General features: G+C 54.6%; 3 protein-coding genes across 4 annotated transcripts in view; all 3 read left to right on the top strand.

Moving 5' to 3' along the window:
• The window catches only part of Cd4 (CD4 molecule), a 25,284-nt gene extending 18,081 nt beyond the window's left edge, over positions 1-7,203 (top strand). Inside the window, exons 7-11 of the mRNA XM_021165727.2 lie at positions 1,310-1,645; positions 4,037-4,237; positions 4,794-4,912; positions 5,262-5,329; positions 5,651-7,203. Coding sequence (XP_021021386.2) covers positions 1,310-1,645; positions 4,037-4,237; positions 4,794-4,912; positions 5,262-5,329; positions 5,651-5,681 — 755 coding nt within the window. The 3' untranslated portion in view covers positions 5,682-7,203. The remainder of the gene's footprint in view (positions 1-1,309; positions 1,646-4,036; positions 4,238-4,793; positions 4,913-5,261; positions 5,330-5,650) is intronic.
• A 600-nt stretch (positions 7,204-7,803) lies between these two features.
• Gpr162 (G protein-coupled receptor 162) lies at positions 7,804-13,438 on the top strand. Of its 2 annotated transcripts, none has more exons than XM_029478837.1 (5): positions 7,804-8,230; positions 9,762-11,065; positions 11,674-11,863; positions 12,231-12,388; positions 12,631-12,975. In XM_029478837.1, the coding sequence occupies exons 2-5, from the start codon at positions 10,199-10,201 to the stop codon at positions 12,874-12,876; spliced, it is 1,461 nt and encodes a 486-aa protein (XP_029334697.1). In that variant the 5' UTR covers positions 7,804-8,230; positions 9,762-10,198; the 3' UTR covers positions 12,877-12,975. The 2 variants fall into 2 exon arrangements, with proteins under 2 accessions (XP_029334697.1, XP_021021300.1); XM_021165641.2 differs by having other exon boundaries at positions 7,809-8,230; positions 12,663-13,438.
• Positions 13,439-14,155: 717 nt separating this feature from the next.
• The window catches only part of P3h3 (prolyl 3-hydroxylase 3), a 16,299-nt gene continuing 14,041 nt past the window's right edge, over positions 14,156-16,413 (top strand). The window contains exons 1-2 of the mRNA XM_029478265.1: positions 14,156-14,678; positions 15,733-15,971. Coding sequence (XP_029334125.1) covers positions 14,187-14,678; positions 15,733-15,971 — 731 coding nt within the window. The 5' untranslated portion in view covers positions 14,156-14,186. The remainder of the gene's footprint in view (positions 14,679-15,732; positions 15,972-16,413) is intronic.

Genomic DNA, 16,413 nt, shown 5'->3' with positions numbered 1-16,413 from the left:
CACACACACACACACACACACCACTTGCTCAGTCTGTATAATGTGGGGCTTGTATGTATACATTTTTTACAGAGCTGATCTTTTGTTATTAGATAGCCAATTAGTGTGCTTTTCCTGGGGTAGACTTTTTTTTTTTTTTTTCGGTCTGAGGTTGAGGCCTCCTGAGTTTTCCCCCTGGCTCAGGTCATGTTTAGGAAGCCATGTTGGTAATGAGAGCTTGCAGGCGTAGTTTCTGACATTCGTCAGAGACAGTCTCACAGCAAACTCTCCGTTCTTCTGGCCCTTACAGTCTTCCCACCGGTCTTCTGAAACGATTCCTGAGCCTTGGGTGCAGGAGTTGTGTTGTACTAGGTGGGATTGGGCTCCACACCTCTGCACTGAAAAGTCTCCATCTGTTACAAAGATTCCTGGATGAGGGGCGAGGACTACGCTTATCTGTGGGTGTGAGGACAAATGGTTAGGATGTTGTCAGGGAATGTGCTGGTTTAGTAAAGGGGTGATTGTAGGCTGTAGTGGTTTGGATAAAAATGTCCCCCCATAAGCTCATGTGTTGAAAGCTTAGTCACCAGGGAGAGGCACGATTTGAGAAGGATTAGGAGGTGTGGCCTTTGAAGTGGGCGTGCCATTCAGAGTGAACTTTGAGATTCCAAAAGCCTACAGCAGGCCCAGTCTATCTGCCTCTGTCTGCCTCTGTGCCTTTGGACTGGATATAGCTCTCAGCTCGAGCTCCAGNACTGCCTGTGTGCCACCAGGTTTCCCTCCACAACGAGAATGGACTAATTCTCTGAAACTGTAAGCCGGCCCCAGTTAATTGCTTTCTTTTATAAGAGTGGCCTTGGTCATGGTCTCTTTGCAGCAACAGAACAGTGACCACGACACAGGATGTCCTCCAGTACCCATGGCTTCAGCAGCCCTGGGGAGTTGCTTTGCTTCCCATACCAGGAATGATTTTGCTTCCTGACGAGTGATAACTACATACTCTTGTCCTGTGGCCTCTGCATTCATAAGATGGAGAGGATGCTAACTGTGGCAGCAGAGGCAACTTTCTAGTACCATAGAGAAAATTACAGTATATAGCATGTAGACTAGTGCCTGGCACACAGCAAGCTTTATTTTAGTATTGGTTCTTATTTTGTGAAGGATGATAAGCAAACATCAAATAGCTGCTGGCCTCCAGAGGTCCCAGGAGAGAGAAATGACCACCCTGCTTGGTAGATGGTCCTATGCCACACACTTGCCCCGACACACGCTCCCTCAACTTTCTCTTCACCTGCCCCCAGAGTTATTTCTGCTTATCTCACACCTCCAGGTTTTCAGAGCACAGCTATCACGGCTTATAAGAGTGAGGGAGAGTCAGCGGAGTTCTCCTTCCCACTCAACTTTGCAGAGGAAAACGGGCGGGGAGAGCTGATGTGGAAGGCAGAGAAGGATTCTTTCTTCCAGTCCTGGATCTCCTTTTCCATAAAGAACAAAGAGGTGTCCGTACAAAAGTCCACCAAGGACCTCAAGCTCCAGCTGCGGGAAACGCTCCCACTCACCCTCAAGATACCCCAGGTCTCACTTCAGTTTGCTGGTTCGGGCAACCTGTCTCTGACTCTGGACAAAGGGACACTGCATCAGGAAGTGAACCTGGTGGTGATGAAAGGTAAAGGGGTGGGCTGAGAAGGGCAAGTGGGGAGGTGGGGGGTTAAAGGTGAAAGGGGTGGTCTAGGCCTCTCCATGGCTGGTCAGGTCCCAAAAAGGGAATGCTTTGACCCTGATTGTCTGGCTAAATAATGAAGGACTCTCTGGATCTTGAAACAGTTTTGTTGGTTTTTTGTTTGTTTGTTTGTTTGTTTGTTTGTGCATGCTATGCACAAACTCTATTACTGAGCAGCACCCAGTCCTGAGCTGGCTTTGAATTGAGGGTGAAATTCACACATTCTCCCCCAACATCTATAATCTGGGACTAGCTCCACTGAGAGTAACACACAGGATTTAGTTCTTCCTCAGCCTGACCCTCTGTGACCCTGGCTAAGCCCCTTCCACATTGTGGACCTTCTTGCTCCTTTTTTAGAATAACTTATTTGTTTATTCACTTTATATCCCAATATCAGCCTCTCTCTCCTTCCATTCTCTCTCCTCCCCTCAGTCCCCCTCCCCTTCACCTCTGCGAAGGGCGAGCCCCACCCCCACCCCCACCCCGGCCACCCCACCACACAAACATGTCAGTCACTACAGGACTAAGTGTATCTTCTTCCACTGAGGCCAGACAAGACCTCCCAGTTAGGGGAATGACATCCACAGGCAGNCAACAAATTCAGGGACAGCCCCTGCGCCAGTTGTTAGGGGACCCACATGAAGACCAAGCTGCACATCTGCTATGTATGTATGGGGGTAGCGGGGCTAGGTCCAGTCCATGTTTGGTCTTTGGTTGGTGGTTTAGTATCTGGGAGCCGCCAAGAGTCCACGTTAGTTGACTCTTGTTAGTCTGCCTGTGGAGTCTCTATCTTTTTCAGGTCCTGCAATCCTTCCCCTAACTCCTCCATAAGACTCCATCTAATGTTTGGCTGTGGGTCTCTGCATCTGTTTCCATTGGCTGCCGAGTGGAGCCTCTCAGAGGACAGTTATGCTAGGCTCCTGTCTGCAAGCATAGCAGAGTGTTCATAGTGTCAGGGATTGGTTCTTGCCCGTGGGATGGGTCTCAATTTGGTCCAGTCACTGGTTGGCTATTCCCTCTGTCTCTGTTCTTTGTCCCTGCACATCTTGTAGGCAGGACACATTTTAGGTCGAGAGTTTTGTGAATGGTTTGCTGTTTTTATCCCTTCCCTGGGTGTCCTGCCTGGCCACAAGACTACTTACTTCAGTATCCATATGCACCACTGCTAGAGGTTTCAGCTCGAGTCACCCCCATATTCCCCCTGCCCCAGTCTTTGGCATGTTCTAGAAATACCCCTGCCTCCACCATCACTGATCTCTGTTCTATCTCTCCTGTCACTTTTTAAAAAAATATTTCTTTGTTTATTTTTATGTATATGTGTGCACTGTAGCTGTACAAATGGTTGTGAGCCATCATTTGGTTGCTGGGAATTGAACTCAGGACCTCTGCTCGCTCCAGCCCTGGCCCTGCTNNCTCCAGCCCAAAGATTTATTTATTGTTATATGTAAGTACACTGTAGCTGTCTTCAGACACACCAGAAGAGGCTGTCAGATCTCATTGCAGATGGTTGTGAGCNACCATGTGGTTGCTAGGATTTGAACTCAGGACCTTCGGAACAGCAGTCAGTACTCTTAACCGCTGAGCCATCTCACCAGCCCTAAATTTCTTTATTTTACATAATTTATCTTTATTTTATGTCTGTGTGCGGGTGTCAGAAGCCCTGAAACTAGAGTTACATACAGGTGCGAGCTGCCATGTGGGTACTGGGAATTGAACCTGAATCTGGAGGAAGAGTGACCAATGCTCTTAACCACTGAGCCATCTCTTCCGCCCCTTAAGATTTTATTTATTTATTTATTTATTTATTTATTTATTTATTTATTTATGTGTGTGTGAATGTATGCCACGAATGTGTATGACAGAGGAGTCCAGAGAGAGTATCAGGCCCCTTGCAGCTAGAGTCACAGGTGGTGTGCTGCGATGTGGGACCTCCGGAAGAACAGCAAACACTTGTAAGCTCTGAGCCATCTCTCCAGCCCCGTCATCTTTTGAAGACGGAATGAAATCTTTGCACACAGTAGTGGTTGTAACATCAACCTTGACGATGAGTTATCTGTACCCTTAACTCGTCATCATTTCACCTCCACAGATCACAGTGACTAACCCTTCCTCCTTAGCCCATGCCTGGCCCTATTCAAACACTTGAGGCATTCAGACATTTCACTACAGTCAGTGGTACACGCGGTTAAGCAGATTGTCCAGGGACACCCTGTTTCTGTGCAATCACCACAGCTGCCTGAGTAGCGATCGAGCCAGGGAGAAGGAAATTCGGTTCCACACTTACAGCTTGAACCCTGAGCAGCAGGATCCAGCTCTCTGCCTCTCTTTCCTCTGCAGTGGCTCAGCTCAACAACACTTTGACCTGTGAGGTGATGGGACCTACCTCTCCCCAGATGAGACTGACCCTGAAGCAGGAGAACCAGGAGGCCAGGGTCTCTGAGGAGCAGAAAGTGGTCCAAGTGATGGCCCCTGAGACAGGGCTGTGGCAATGTCTACTGAGTGAAGGTGAAAAGGTCAAGATGGACTCCAGGATCCAGGGTAAGGATCCAGTTTCTAAGGCCTCACCCTAAGCCTTGGACTCTTCAACTGTGGAAAGCCCCAGCGACAAGCTATGCCGACCTAGAGTCTCAGTTCCCTAGCTCCTCACGGAGGCATTTTGTACAGAGGCTGAAGATAGAAATGAGGAGAGAGAGAGGTCCTGGGCTCTAGGTTCCCACTTATATCCCCCAGTTACTTCCCACTTCCACAGAGCTTAGGAATGAGGTCTTCCTGGCTAAGAGCTACCCATCTCCTTGTCTTCCCCCTAAACCTAAACAAGCACACAGGGCCTAGTGCCAGACACCTGCTTCTAGTTCTCTGGAGAGCTCTCTAAGAAAAAACAAAACAAAACAAAATGATCCCTTCCCTGGTCTGTACCCCCAAGAACCCTTTGCACTCAGCCTTGTTCTCTGACCTGGGGCCAAAGTTAAGTCTGTCCCTAGATANAGGCACTGAGTATCTTTCTCTTTCTTCACAATATCTGGGGTGGACCCAAGGCTTCCTGCCACCAGAGCTGTATCCCCAATCAAAATACCTCCCTTCCTTCTTCTCCCAGTTTTATCCAGAGGGGCGAACCAGACAGTGTTCCTGGCTGNCGTGCTGGGGGGCTCTTTCGGCTTTCTGGGTTTCCTTGTGTTCTGCATCCTCTGCTGTGTCAGGTGCCGGCACCAACAGGTGAGTGAACACCCCATAATTGCCCGCTGGATCCTCAAAGCACCTCACAATTGCCCACTGGACCCTCAAGCACTGTATCCTCAGCTACACTGTATCCTCAGTACCCTGCAACGGGCTTCTGGTTTAGCTTTCTCTGCCTAGCCCCTGAAGTCCCTCACTGCAGACCAGTCCCTGCCTCTGATCCCAACTGAAGGGAGACACAAGGAGGAACAGATGTCACTGACAGGACGGGGACTTAAGCCACAGTAAATGCTTCTCCTCTGCCAGCTTCCCCCCCTCCCCCCTCCAAGGGGCACCTCCCTCCTGGAGGACTGGGACCCTCACGACTACTCTCCTTGTCCCTGGGCAGCGTCAGGCAGCACGAATGTCTCAGATCAAGAGGCTCCTCAGTGAGAAGAAGACCTGCCAGTGCCCCCAGTAAGGATCTGGGCTGAGGGGTAGGAGGGGGGAGAGAGAGAAGGGGAGACAGGGAAGAAAAGGGTAAGGGAGACAAGACAAGACAAGTTGAGAAGGATGAGAGGGGTGGAGTAAGGAGAGGGGTAGAAGGGAGGACTGGAGAGAGTGAGGAAGGGAACTTGGGAAAGGGTTGGCAGAGGGAGGTGAAGGGGCAGTGGGCCTCTGGGTCTGCACAGACACAGCAGCGGTGCCCTGAGGTATCAATGTGCTGCAGGAGAGAGGTGGGTAGCACATGGAGGGGCCGGGAGACCGGATGTGCTCCCCTGTCCTTCTCTCTTCCAGCCGGATGCAGAAGACCCATAATCTCATCTGAGGCCTAGGCCCCACCTGCAGCCCACCACCTGCGTCCTGTCTCATCGCCTGAGGCCTGGGGACCAGATGAATGTAGCAGACACGGTGCCTCCAGCCTCCTGCTCTCCTCTTCCACAACCAGCCATGGTCTCCCACCCTCTGTTCCCAAGCCCGTCCGTCCGCAGAGCTTGCCCTCTGCATTTCAGACACNCAAGCACACCAGATCAGCTTATTTATTCTTCGCCGCTGCCTTTCTGCCAGAGCCTCGGCCCTTCTCTAACGTCCTGGAACCTCTTTCCAGCTGTCTGCTTGGATTGAAGGGCAGTGTATAGCACCTGGCACGGATGGTGGGACTGGAGTCTGGAAATACACAGCACAGTTTACGAGAGGGCTCTGGGACCAAGCTGAGTGGGGCGGGGAGGGAGGGGGAGGTTGTGCGTGTCACACATCCTTTCAGGGGTAGATGCAGACTGAAAGGCTGCCGGAGTCAGCCTCAGCTTTCCATGATGACTGCTTCTCTTTTGAGTTTGCAAGACCAGACTCACATTCATTCTAACCAGTGCACCAACACACATCCAAGCCACACACCTGTCCATATATCCAAACAGCATATCTTAATTCATAAGCCACTTTAATGTCCTGGGTATTCGACCCTTACAAAAACCTTACATGTGGATGAATGGTAAAAAGCTCTTGCTGCCAAGCCTGATGACCTGAGTTTAATTCTTGAGAGTGGAAGGAGAAGATTAACTCTTGAAAGTTGTCCCCTGTGTATGTACCATGACCCTCATGTGTACACAACACATACATATGAACACGCGCATGCTGCACGCACGCATGCATGCTGAAATCCTACAAGCTGGCAGTGGTGACTAAGATGGCTGAGATAACCAGTCATCCCTAGTGAAATGGAACTTGGTTGAATAACTAACCAAGGTTACCCAGCTAACCAGTGCTGAGTCAGGGCCAACCCCGGGCTCCTGATCCCTAGAGCCACTACATGGAACACAGGGATGAATACCACACAGATCTCTGGAACCACACACACATAGGAGCACAGCCCCTGGCAGAGATCTTGAGAGGATGGAGGAGCCATTCTGGTTTCAAATCCCTCCTTGATCACTGCTGTCTGTCGTCCCCCCCACCCCACCCCGCCCTGTATCCCTCCCCCCAAGTCCTTTACCAAAGGACAAAACCCTAGTTCTCTTTGAGTGAGGCTGGGAGAGATGCACAGAGACCTGCCGCAGTGTGTGCAGAGCCTGGGGAGTGGACCAAGCTGGGGTCCTTTATGGAGAGCATTGTGACAAGTGGCTGTGCCTTCCATGCAGAAGATGAGGGGTCTAAGGACTCTCCCTGAGAGTCTTGATCTGTTTCTCACAGATCCACAGCCTCCTCTGCCTCTGTCGCTTGCCTGCTTCAGCACCTCCTTTCCCTTTTTTCCTCTTTTCTTCCCAGCTGGCCTCTTCTAAACATCCCTTCCCCATTTCTCCTCATTGTTCACTTCTTATTTTTGCCCACTCCCCACTCCTGCTTCCTGAGCTGATAGAAAAATAAAGGCTATAAATAAAATGCACTGTGTGTGTGTATGTGAGAGACAGATAGAGACAAGAGATGGAGAGAGACAGAGACAGAGACTACACTTCTCTGGGGGACCCAGGAATCTTTGGGGCTTTAGTTACCAGACCTGGCCCAGGGAGAAGATGAAGTTGCCCAGAGAAGGGAAAATTCCCTGGAGGCCGATTGCCCACCTGCACATCCTAAAAGCATTGTGTGTGACTCTGTAATTCACAGAGAGACTACACGGTGATGTATGGGAAAAGAAAGAGACTATGAGAAACCATGTGTGGCAATTGTGCGTGTCCCCATCCTAAGTGTCTGCTTGCATTCCAGGAAGAGAAAGAGGTGTACGCAGGTGCACAAAAAGCCCACTTCTTTTCTTGATCCGAGCAAGCACTTCCAACTTCACAAGCGATCTCAGCTGGCATCGCAAGCCCCTTTAGCTTCTAGCAGGCCTTCATGCGGGGCTCCTCTGAGCTCTACCCAAGAACAACCCTCACAAGGATGCACACAGTGACACANGGTGACACACGCTTCCTCCTCCCTGAACAGCTAGCTCCTTGGTCCCTAACAACACCAGCTGCCTCTTCGGGCTCATTCGNGTTGAAAATCCGGGATGGGGTGGGGGCAGGACACCAACCGCTTCACCAATGAAGCCCGCTCCCCGCCGTCCTCCTCGCCCCCTCCCTCCCCGTGCCTTCCTTGCCCCTCCTCCTCTAAGTCACCGCCGTCCAGTTTCCCCGCCCCACCCTCGCCACCCCCGACCCCAAGACTGGTCAGCGGCTCCCTAACCCCGGGCTCCCAGGCTGATGACCCTGGGAGACAGGGGCCTCGAGGGGCCGCAAACTAGCGCGCCGCGGGCTGAGCCCGAGAGGCCAGGCTGGGGGGAGGGAGGCCCGGAGGGAGGGAGTGAAGGAAGGAGGAGGGCTGGCGAGCTGGAGCAGGCAGGCGGCGGGAGCCCGGGCGAGCCTCGTCGGGAGTGCGTCTCCTCGGCAGAGCAGGACGCAGCCAGAGGTAAGTGGACCCCTGCCCGGTCCCCCGCGTGTCTCCACTCCCCCACCCCACCCCGCCCCGCGAGCTGCCTCCGCGCCCCTCCTCCCGGCCCTCCTCCCCAGCCACCTGCTGTTTCTGCCCTAGAGAACACCCTAGGTGACTGGAGGGAGGAGCCGCCTGACCTTATCCCATCAAGGCGAAGGGCGAGGGACCCCTGTCGGCCAGAAAGCCCCCAGTCTTCCTCCTCCCATTCCCTTTGCTCTCTGTCCTTCACCCCCTTCTCTCTGTCCTTCACGTCTTTCTTCTTCCCTCCCTTTCTGACTCTCCCTCTCTTTCTTTCGGAACCACCAACTGGGTCTGGGGGGTGGGATGAGGGTGAGTGGGAAGGGGTCCAAAGGCTGTAAGGGAGGGCAGTGGGGGGCATCCGGACCTATTCCCTACACCTCCTCCTGGCTGTCCATTGCCATGGCAACTAGGATGTACTGGGCTAGGGGGGAAGAGACAAAGATGGGGGTGGACTGGGACCTCTGGGGGAGAGCTAGGGTCTAAGGTTCTTCGCAGGAAATGAACGGTGNCACAGCTGTGCCCCACTTTCCCCGTCTGCCCCAAAGCCATCACACCGGTCCTTACAGCTCTAGTCTGTTCAGTGTTGCACTTGGTTTCCTAGTGCCTTCCCCAGCTCTCCCTGAACCATATCACTAAGACCAGAACCCTCCTGCTCTCTCCCAACAGAGGGAAACTGAGGCTCTGGGCCAGGGGAGGAGACCCAAAGTCTCCTAGTGAGGTCAGCCAGCCTATTTAAGGTCTACCCCCTCCCCATCACTANTCCCAGGCTCCCTACCTCCATCCTCCTCCTTCCCACCCACCTCCCTCCAATATCTCCGCCTCGGGGGCCTCTGGACCTTTCCGTCTATTTCCAGATACTACCACTTTCCCCCCTCTTTCTCTCCTGCTCAAACTCTCCTCCTTCTCCCTAGTTCCCCCTCTTTCCATTTCTGGATGCTTCTGATGTCAGTGGCTTCCCCGCCTTCAGGTTCCCTAGCTACAACCCCCCACCCCCACCCCAGTCTCAGTCTCCTTCCTCCCATTTTCCTTAGGTAGCTGAAGGGGTGAAAACCCAGGCTTAGATAAGTAGGCTGAGCACAAAGTCCAGGAGAATAGCATGCAGGAGAAGGGCTCCCGCTTTAATGTGAGTCCCCAAGGAGGAACTCATCACACCGTCTGTCTCCCATTAGCAAATGAAGAGAGACCTAGGGACATGGATACAGGGCTGGGTAGTTCTGAGCATGGGCTATTATAAGCACAAAACCTGGAATTCCAAAGCAGGGAGAAAAGGCTAAAAGGAATGGAGACCCTTCCATGTAGTCTGCAAGTAGATGAGGTCTTATGCCTGNGGGTAAGGGGGCATCTGACTTAAGGCAGGGGAATGCTCTGAATGACCCCAGCGACCCTCAGCATCAGTCATTTCATCAGTTACAAGGGAAAGGGGGTACAAGTGAGCCAAGCACAGCACAGGCCTAATGCTTGCTCCTCATCTCATCCTCCCTCACAGCTTGTCCAGGTGACTGAGCTCCACCCCTGTGCACCAAGACACCCCCCCCCACCCCCACTGGTCAAGCCTCGCTGGAGAAAGAGACCGGGAAGTCCCAGCATGAGAATCAGAGCTGCCCAGCCAGATTCATAGATGGGGAAGCAGCCTGCTTGCCTCCCCCATCAATTACAGGGATAACTGAGAAAAAGCCCCACCCAGTATGGAGGCTGAGGACTACTGCCTCTATTAATTCCCTGCCTTCTCCCCTGCCCTGCCCACCTGGCCTTAGCTGGGTCACTCATGCAATGCTGAGAAGTAAGGAAGACTTGGGGTCAGCTTGCCTGGCTACCAGGCAAGGACTGTGGGCATCATGGGGGTGTGTGTGAGCGGGGCTCCAGGGTGAGACCTAGCCCCCGCCCCCAGGAATTCAAGGGGGTGGGGGTGGGGCCAAGGATAGAATGGCTCGGGGAGGGTTGGGGGCAGAAGAGGCCTCCCTACGCTCAAACGCATTGTCCTGGCTGGCCTGTGGGCTCCTGGCCCTGCTGGCCAACGCCTGGATCATCCTTAGCATCTCGGCCAAACAGCAGAAACACAAGCCGCTGGAGTTACTGCTCTGCTTCCTGGCCGGTACTCATATACTCATGGCGGCTGTGCCCCTTACCACCTTTGCTGTGGTGCAGCTCCGGCGCCAGGCTTCCTCTGACTATGACTGGAACGAGAGCATCTGCAAGGTCTTTGTGTCCACCTACTACACGCTGGCCCTGGCCACCTGCTTCACGGTCGCCTCGCTCTCCTACCATCGCATGTGGATGGTGCGCTGGCCCGTTAACTACCGCCTCAGCAACGCCAAGAAGCAGGCACTGCATGCCGTCATGGGCATCTGGATGGTCAGCTTCATCCTCTCCACGCTGCCCTCCATCGGCTGGCACAACAACGGGGAGCGCTACTATGCCCGAGGCTGCCAATTCATAGTCTCCAAGATCGGCCTCGGTTTTGGTGTCTGCTTCAGCCTCCTGCTTCTTGGGGGCATTGTCATGGGGTTGGTCTGTGTGGCTATCACATTCTATCAGACACTGTGGGCCCGGCCCCGGAGGGCTCGGCAGGCCCGGAGAGCGGGGGGCAGTGTGGGAGCCAAAGCAGGGGGGCTGGGGGGGCTGGGTACCCGGCCAGCTTTTGAGGTGCCAGCCATTGTGGTGGAGGATACTCGAGGGAAGCGTCGGTCCTCGCTGGATGGCTCTGAATCTGCCAAGACATCCTTGCAGGTCACCAACTTGGTCAGCGCCATCGTCTTTCTCTATGACTCACTCACGGGGGTGCCCATTTTGGTGAGATTGAGGTCCTTCAACCTTTTTTTAATATACAGGGCCTTCCAGTTCTACCAGCCACGCAAAAGCTCCGTCTCCAGTCCCGGCATCTACCGTCCTCTCCTCTGTCTGTCTCCTGATATTTGGGGTTCCCTGTCTCAGTCCTCACCCNCCACTACTCAATCCCCCAGCTCCTTTGACCATTCCTTGCTTCCACTTCTATTCTTCAGCTCCGCAGGCCCTGTCACTCTTCAACCTGTCACATGGCTAGCTGCCCTGAGCCTTTATCTATTCCCTGATTCTCCCTGGAGAATCATTCTCTGAGCACTCCTGAGTGGAAATGAGTAGAAACCCCAGGCTCACCCGACCATACTATCCTGGCCCGACTCCTGGGTTCCTCTGTCTTTGACTTTCTTGGAGTCTCACTCTCCTCCCACCCCCATCTCTCCCACCCCGCTCAAGCCCCCCACACCAGGGATTTGTTTATAGCACTTCTCCCCTTTCATCATTCAGCCCCTTCCGGAGGCTCACCTGCCTCCCTTCCTAATCCCTTGCTTTAAGGGTGGGTATCAGGCTTAGGTGGGGCCTGGGCTCTCAAGCCTGACCAGCCATTGCCTATTCCCCGTCAGGTGGTGAGCTTCTTCTCCTTGAAGTCAGACTCAGCTCCGCCATGGATGGTGCTGGCAGTGCTGTGGTGCTCCATGGCACAGACACTGCTCCTGCCCTCCTTCATCTGGTCCTGTGAGCGCTACCGTGCAGATGTGCGCACAGTGTGGGAGCAGTGTGTGGCGATCATGTCCGAGGATGACGGTGATGACGGTCAGAGGAGGGACGGGGCCTTTTCTTTCCTGGACAGCTACCTCTATTTTCTGTCCTTTCTACTGCCCTTCTCCTTGAGGAGACGTGCTGCCCTGGGGTGCCCCCTGCTGGACTAAGCTGGAGCCAACTCCAGGCTCCCTCTAGCCTGATGATGCTTGTCCATCCAAGCCCTGCTTCCTTTGATGAGCCTTTCACTAGGCTTCTGCTCCTCTCTGGAAGCCTATGCCAGCCAGCTTGGTCCATGCCAAACAGGGATTGGGGCTTACAGACTGATGGGAGCCAAAGGGTCCTCCTGGACTTTATGAAGGGCATGGGGAGAGGGTAGGTCTTCTCTGCCTGTAACCACTGGGCTCCTCCTCTCTCCTAGATGGCACCTGTGACGACTACACAGATGGCCGAGTGTGCAAAATTCGCTTTGATGCTAACGGGGCCACAGGGTCAGGGAGTCGGGACCCCACCCAGGTGAAGCTGCTGCCTGGGCGGCACATGCTCTTCCCACCGCTGGAGAGAGTACACTACTTACAGGTACGGAACAGAAGGACTCACCGCCATTCTGGTCCCCAGCACCACTGCTCTATGGCTTTGGACTGCAGGGTACCCTAGGGGGTCAGGTGAAGGAGAGACAAGAGGAAGAAAGTTTCCCTCAGGTCTCTCAGAACCAGGTTTGCCCACTAGAGTAAACGCGTTGGAGAAAAGGAAGAGTATGAAGCCATCTTGAGTATGAGTCCCCACCTTGGTTCCTGTCACCTCTACCTTTGTCTCTGCAGCATCTCCAGGTCTCACCTGCTCCTCTTCCCAGGTCCCGTTGTCCCGACGATTATCTCACGATGAGACCAACATCTTTTCTACTCCTCGGGCACCAGGCTCCTTCCTGCACAAGTGGTCCTCATCGGATGATATCCGGATCCTCCCAGCCCAGAGCCGAGCCCTCGGAGGCCCTCCGGAATACCTGGGACAGAGACACAGGCTGGAAGATGAGGAGGACGAGGAAGAGGCTGAAGGCGGGGGCTTAGCCAGCCTTCGCCAGTTTCTAGAAAGTGGGGTTCTGGGATCGGGTGGGGGACCCCCACGAGGTCCTGGTTTTTTCCGGGAGGAGATCACCACCTTCATCGATGAGACACCTCTGCCTTCTCCAACTGCGTCACCAGGACCCTCTCCTCGTAGGCCTAGGCCGCTGGGTTTTTCACCTCGACGGCTCTCCCTTGGGTCTCCGGATAGCCGAGCCGTTGGACTTCCTTTGGGGTTAAGTGCAGGAAGACGCTGTTCCCTGACTGGGAGCGAAGGGAGTTCAAGGGCTTGGGGAAGACCCTGGGGGCCAGGCAACCCCATCTTCCCCCAGTTGACCCTGTGAGGCCGCATGGGCCTGCTTCACTGGAGGGGGCGGGCGGGGCACGAGCGAGTGAGTATGCCTCATCCTGGCCCTGAGTCTATGGCAGCTGCCTCCAGGGAGATGGGGGGTGGGGGCTACATCCGGGCTCTAGAGCCCCAGCTCTCTCCCATCCAAGTGACCAGATACCCAACTCACCCGTCTTCACCCCTAGCAAAATGTATTAAAAGGCTGAGTTGCCGTGGAAACCTTGATGTTCAGCGTCTGCGGGGAGTGGGGACAAATGCTCAGTGGCTTGGGCGAGGGAAAGTGGCTGATAGAGGACAAACCGGATAAAGGACAGGGGGAAAAGGTATAGAAAGAGATGGCCCAATACGACGCAGACAGACATAGGAGAAATGGGCATAGGAGTGTATGATCCTGGGGTGGAGCATGGGACTGGAGTGTGTTAGTTTGAGTGGGAAGGATCTTTGCTTAAATTAGTAAAAACTGTTCAACTCTCATCTCCCCTAAATGCGTCTGGGCGCTCAGTTTCTGAGTAGAAAAGTTTTGGTGCCAGAATTGGTGTCCCAAACNCGGAGTCACCCTCTTCCAGGCAGCGTTTCGAAGATCCATCTTCACATGGTGGGTTGGCAGGAGCGTGGGTAGATGAACGTGTGAGGGGCGCCCACAATCCTTTTCCAGGATTCAAGGATAGACGGAAACGAAGTTACCCCCACGTCACAGGCCAGGAGCCCTATTTCACCCTTCTTTCTCCATTTCCCTTTCTTACCCACACTAGACCCATGTGTCCNTCGGAATTCTCGCTCCGTCTCACTTCGGTTTTCCAAGCGGCAGGCCTAAATCCAGTAGGTTTCTTCGGCATCACTCATTCCCTCTCTCTTCCTCTTCTCCATCTCTCCTTCCTTCTCCTCCCCCTGCTCCCCCTCCTTCCTCTCCCTCCCTCCCTCCCGTCTCCGCATTTCCCTTCGGCGGTGGGCCCGCGGCTCCGGCACCATGCTCCGGCTCCTGGGGTTGTTGCTTTTGCTGCTGCTGCCTCCCCCGGGGTCCCCCGAGCCTCCCGAGCCCCCGGGCCTGGCTCAGTTGTCACCGGGGTCGCCTCCCCAGGCCCCCGACTTGCTCTACGCGGACGGGCTGCGAGCCTACTCGGCCGGGGCTTGGGCGCCCGCAGTGGCGCTGCTGCGAGAGGCGCTGCAGAGCCGGGCGGCACTGGGCCGCGCGCGCCAGGAGTGCGGGGNGAGCTGCGCGGCCGAGCCGGGCGCTGCGCTCCCCGCCCAGCTCCTCGGAGCCCCGCATCCTGTCTCCCGGCCCGGGGTCTGGGAACCGCTGCTCCTGCGCGCCACGCTCCGCCGCGCCGAGTGCCTGACCCAGTGCGCAGCGCGGAGGCTGGGCCCGGGGGGCGCGGCGCGGCTCCGCGTGGGGAGCGCGCTGCGGGACGCCTTCCGCCGGCGGGAGCCTTACAACTACCTGCAGAGGGCCTACTACCAGGTGCGGGGGCCGGCCAGGGTGCTACCCCAAGCCTACTGACTGTCTTACTCGGAGCTGACCAGGAGAGGGCAGGATGCTCGCCGCCCGGACTCGGGGGTGGAGCCTTGGGGGGCGGATAACGGAGTTCTACTCTTGTGTGGGTACCACTGAAACGTGGCCAGGACTTGCGATGGCTGCAGAGGGAGGGTCAAGAGAGAGCGGGACAAGGGGGCGTGGAGAACGTGTCAAATTAGAATGAAGAGGAGTGGGAGTAGACCGAATATGTTGGGAGGGCTCCGCAGTTTTATTTTAGCGGGTCTAGGTGAATGAATGCAACCCTTCAGATACGAAGAGCAGTTGGAGAGGGGCCCCAAACCAGCCATACACACACACACAGACACACACACACACACAGAGACACACACACACACAGAGAGAGAGAGAGAGAGAGGCAGAGAGAGTGCATGTGTTCGTTCAGGAGTGGGCGTTTGAGTAGGAGCTTTCTCTTGGGGAAGAATCGAGCTTCGGAAAGGCTGAAGGAGCGGGGCTAGTTTGCAGAAGGAAGTACAGCTGAGGCTGGAATCTGGGTCTGTGGCAGTAGACAGTGTGCAGTTTCCAGAACGGTAGCCGATGCCTACGTGGCTGGAGGCGGGAGGGGCTCTAGTTACACACACCTCAGCCCAGGGTCCTAGAGGCCTCAGATTCTCATCATTCAAGGTCTCCCCGCTCCCCCGCCCCTCCCCCATCTACTTGAGCCTCTCATTTCGTTGTCTCCAAAACAGAGATCCTGGGGCCTTCAGCCTGTGGCCCACCCACGCTAACGCTTCCAGATCTTCTTTCTGTACCAGAGTCCTGGGGAGCCCAACATTCTGGCTCCCCAGGGATCTGGTGGTTTCCAGTTTTGATTGGCTAGGCTGCCATAAGGCTCTGGGGGAGGCTGGTGAAGGATAGAGGTCCAAAATCCCACCTCCACCCACCATACACACACACACTACCACCACCCCATGCACACACATGCGCCCGCGCCNGCGCACACCCCTCTGGACTCTCATATCTCATCTCTTTGGATCCTTAGTTGAAGAAGCTGGACCTGGCAGCTTCTGCAGCACACACTTTCTTTGTGGCAAACCCAACACACCTGCAGATGCGGGAAGACATGGCTAAGTACAGAAGGATGTCTGCAATCCGACCCCAGAGCTTCCGGGACCTGGTGACGCCCCTATACTGGGTGAGGTCCTCAGTGCTGGCTGAAATCTGCCAACTCCAGCCTGTGCAGTTTGAGCGTATCTGGGTACCGCTCCTTGGCGGCACTGGGTGAGGAGTCTTTCCCTAGCACCCAGTTTCCTCAGTGGTCACTAAAGTGTGCCATTCTAGCGTTCTGATTCTGAGGCCACACCTGTTCTTCCTCTGGGTGTATGAAATACCATACAGATTTCCATGTTCCAAATAAGCTCATTTCTTTNCCACCTCCCTAACTTTCTTTTTGAAACAGGGTCTCACTGTGTAGACCTGGGCTGGCCTGGAACTCACTATGCAGACCAGGTTGGCTTCCAAGTCAGTAAGATCCGATTGTCTCGGCCTCCTTTGTGCCAGGTTAAAAGCATATGTCACCATGCCCCCCCCTTTTTAAAGAATTATATATTTATTTTATGTATGTGAGTACACTGTAGTTGTGTTCAGACACACCAGAAGAGGGCATCAGATCCCATTACAGATGGCTGTGAGCCACCATGTGGTTGCTGGGAATTGAACTCAG

The sequence above is a fragment of the Mus caroli genome, chromosome 6 (assembly GCF_900094665.2).
Source record: "Mus caroli chromosome 6, CAROLI_EIJ_v1.1, whole genome shotgun sequence".
Lineage (NCBI taxonomy): Eukaryota > Metazoa > Chordata > Mammalia > Rodentia > Muridae > Mus > Mus caroli.
This window is presented reverse-complemented; position numbering and strand designations above follow the sequence as displayed.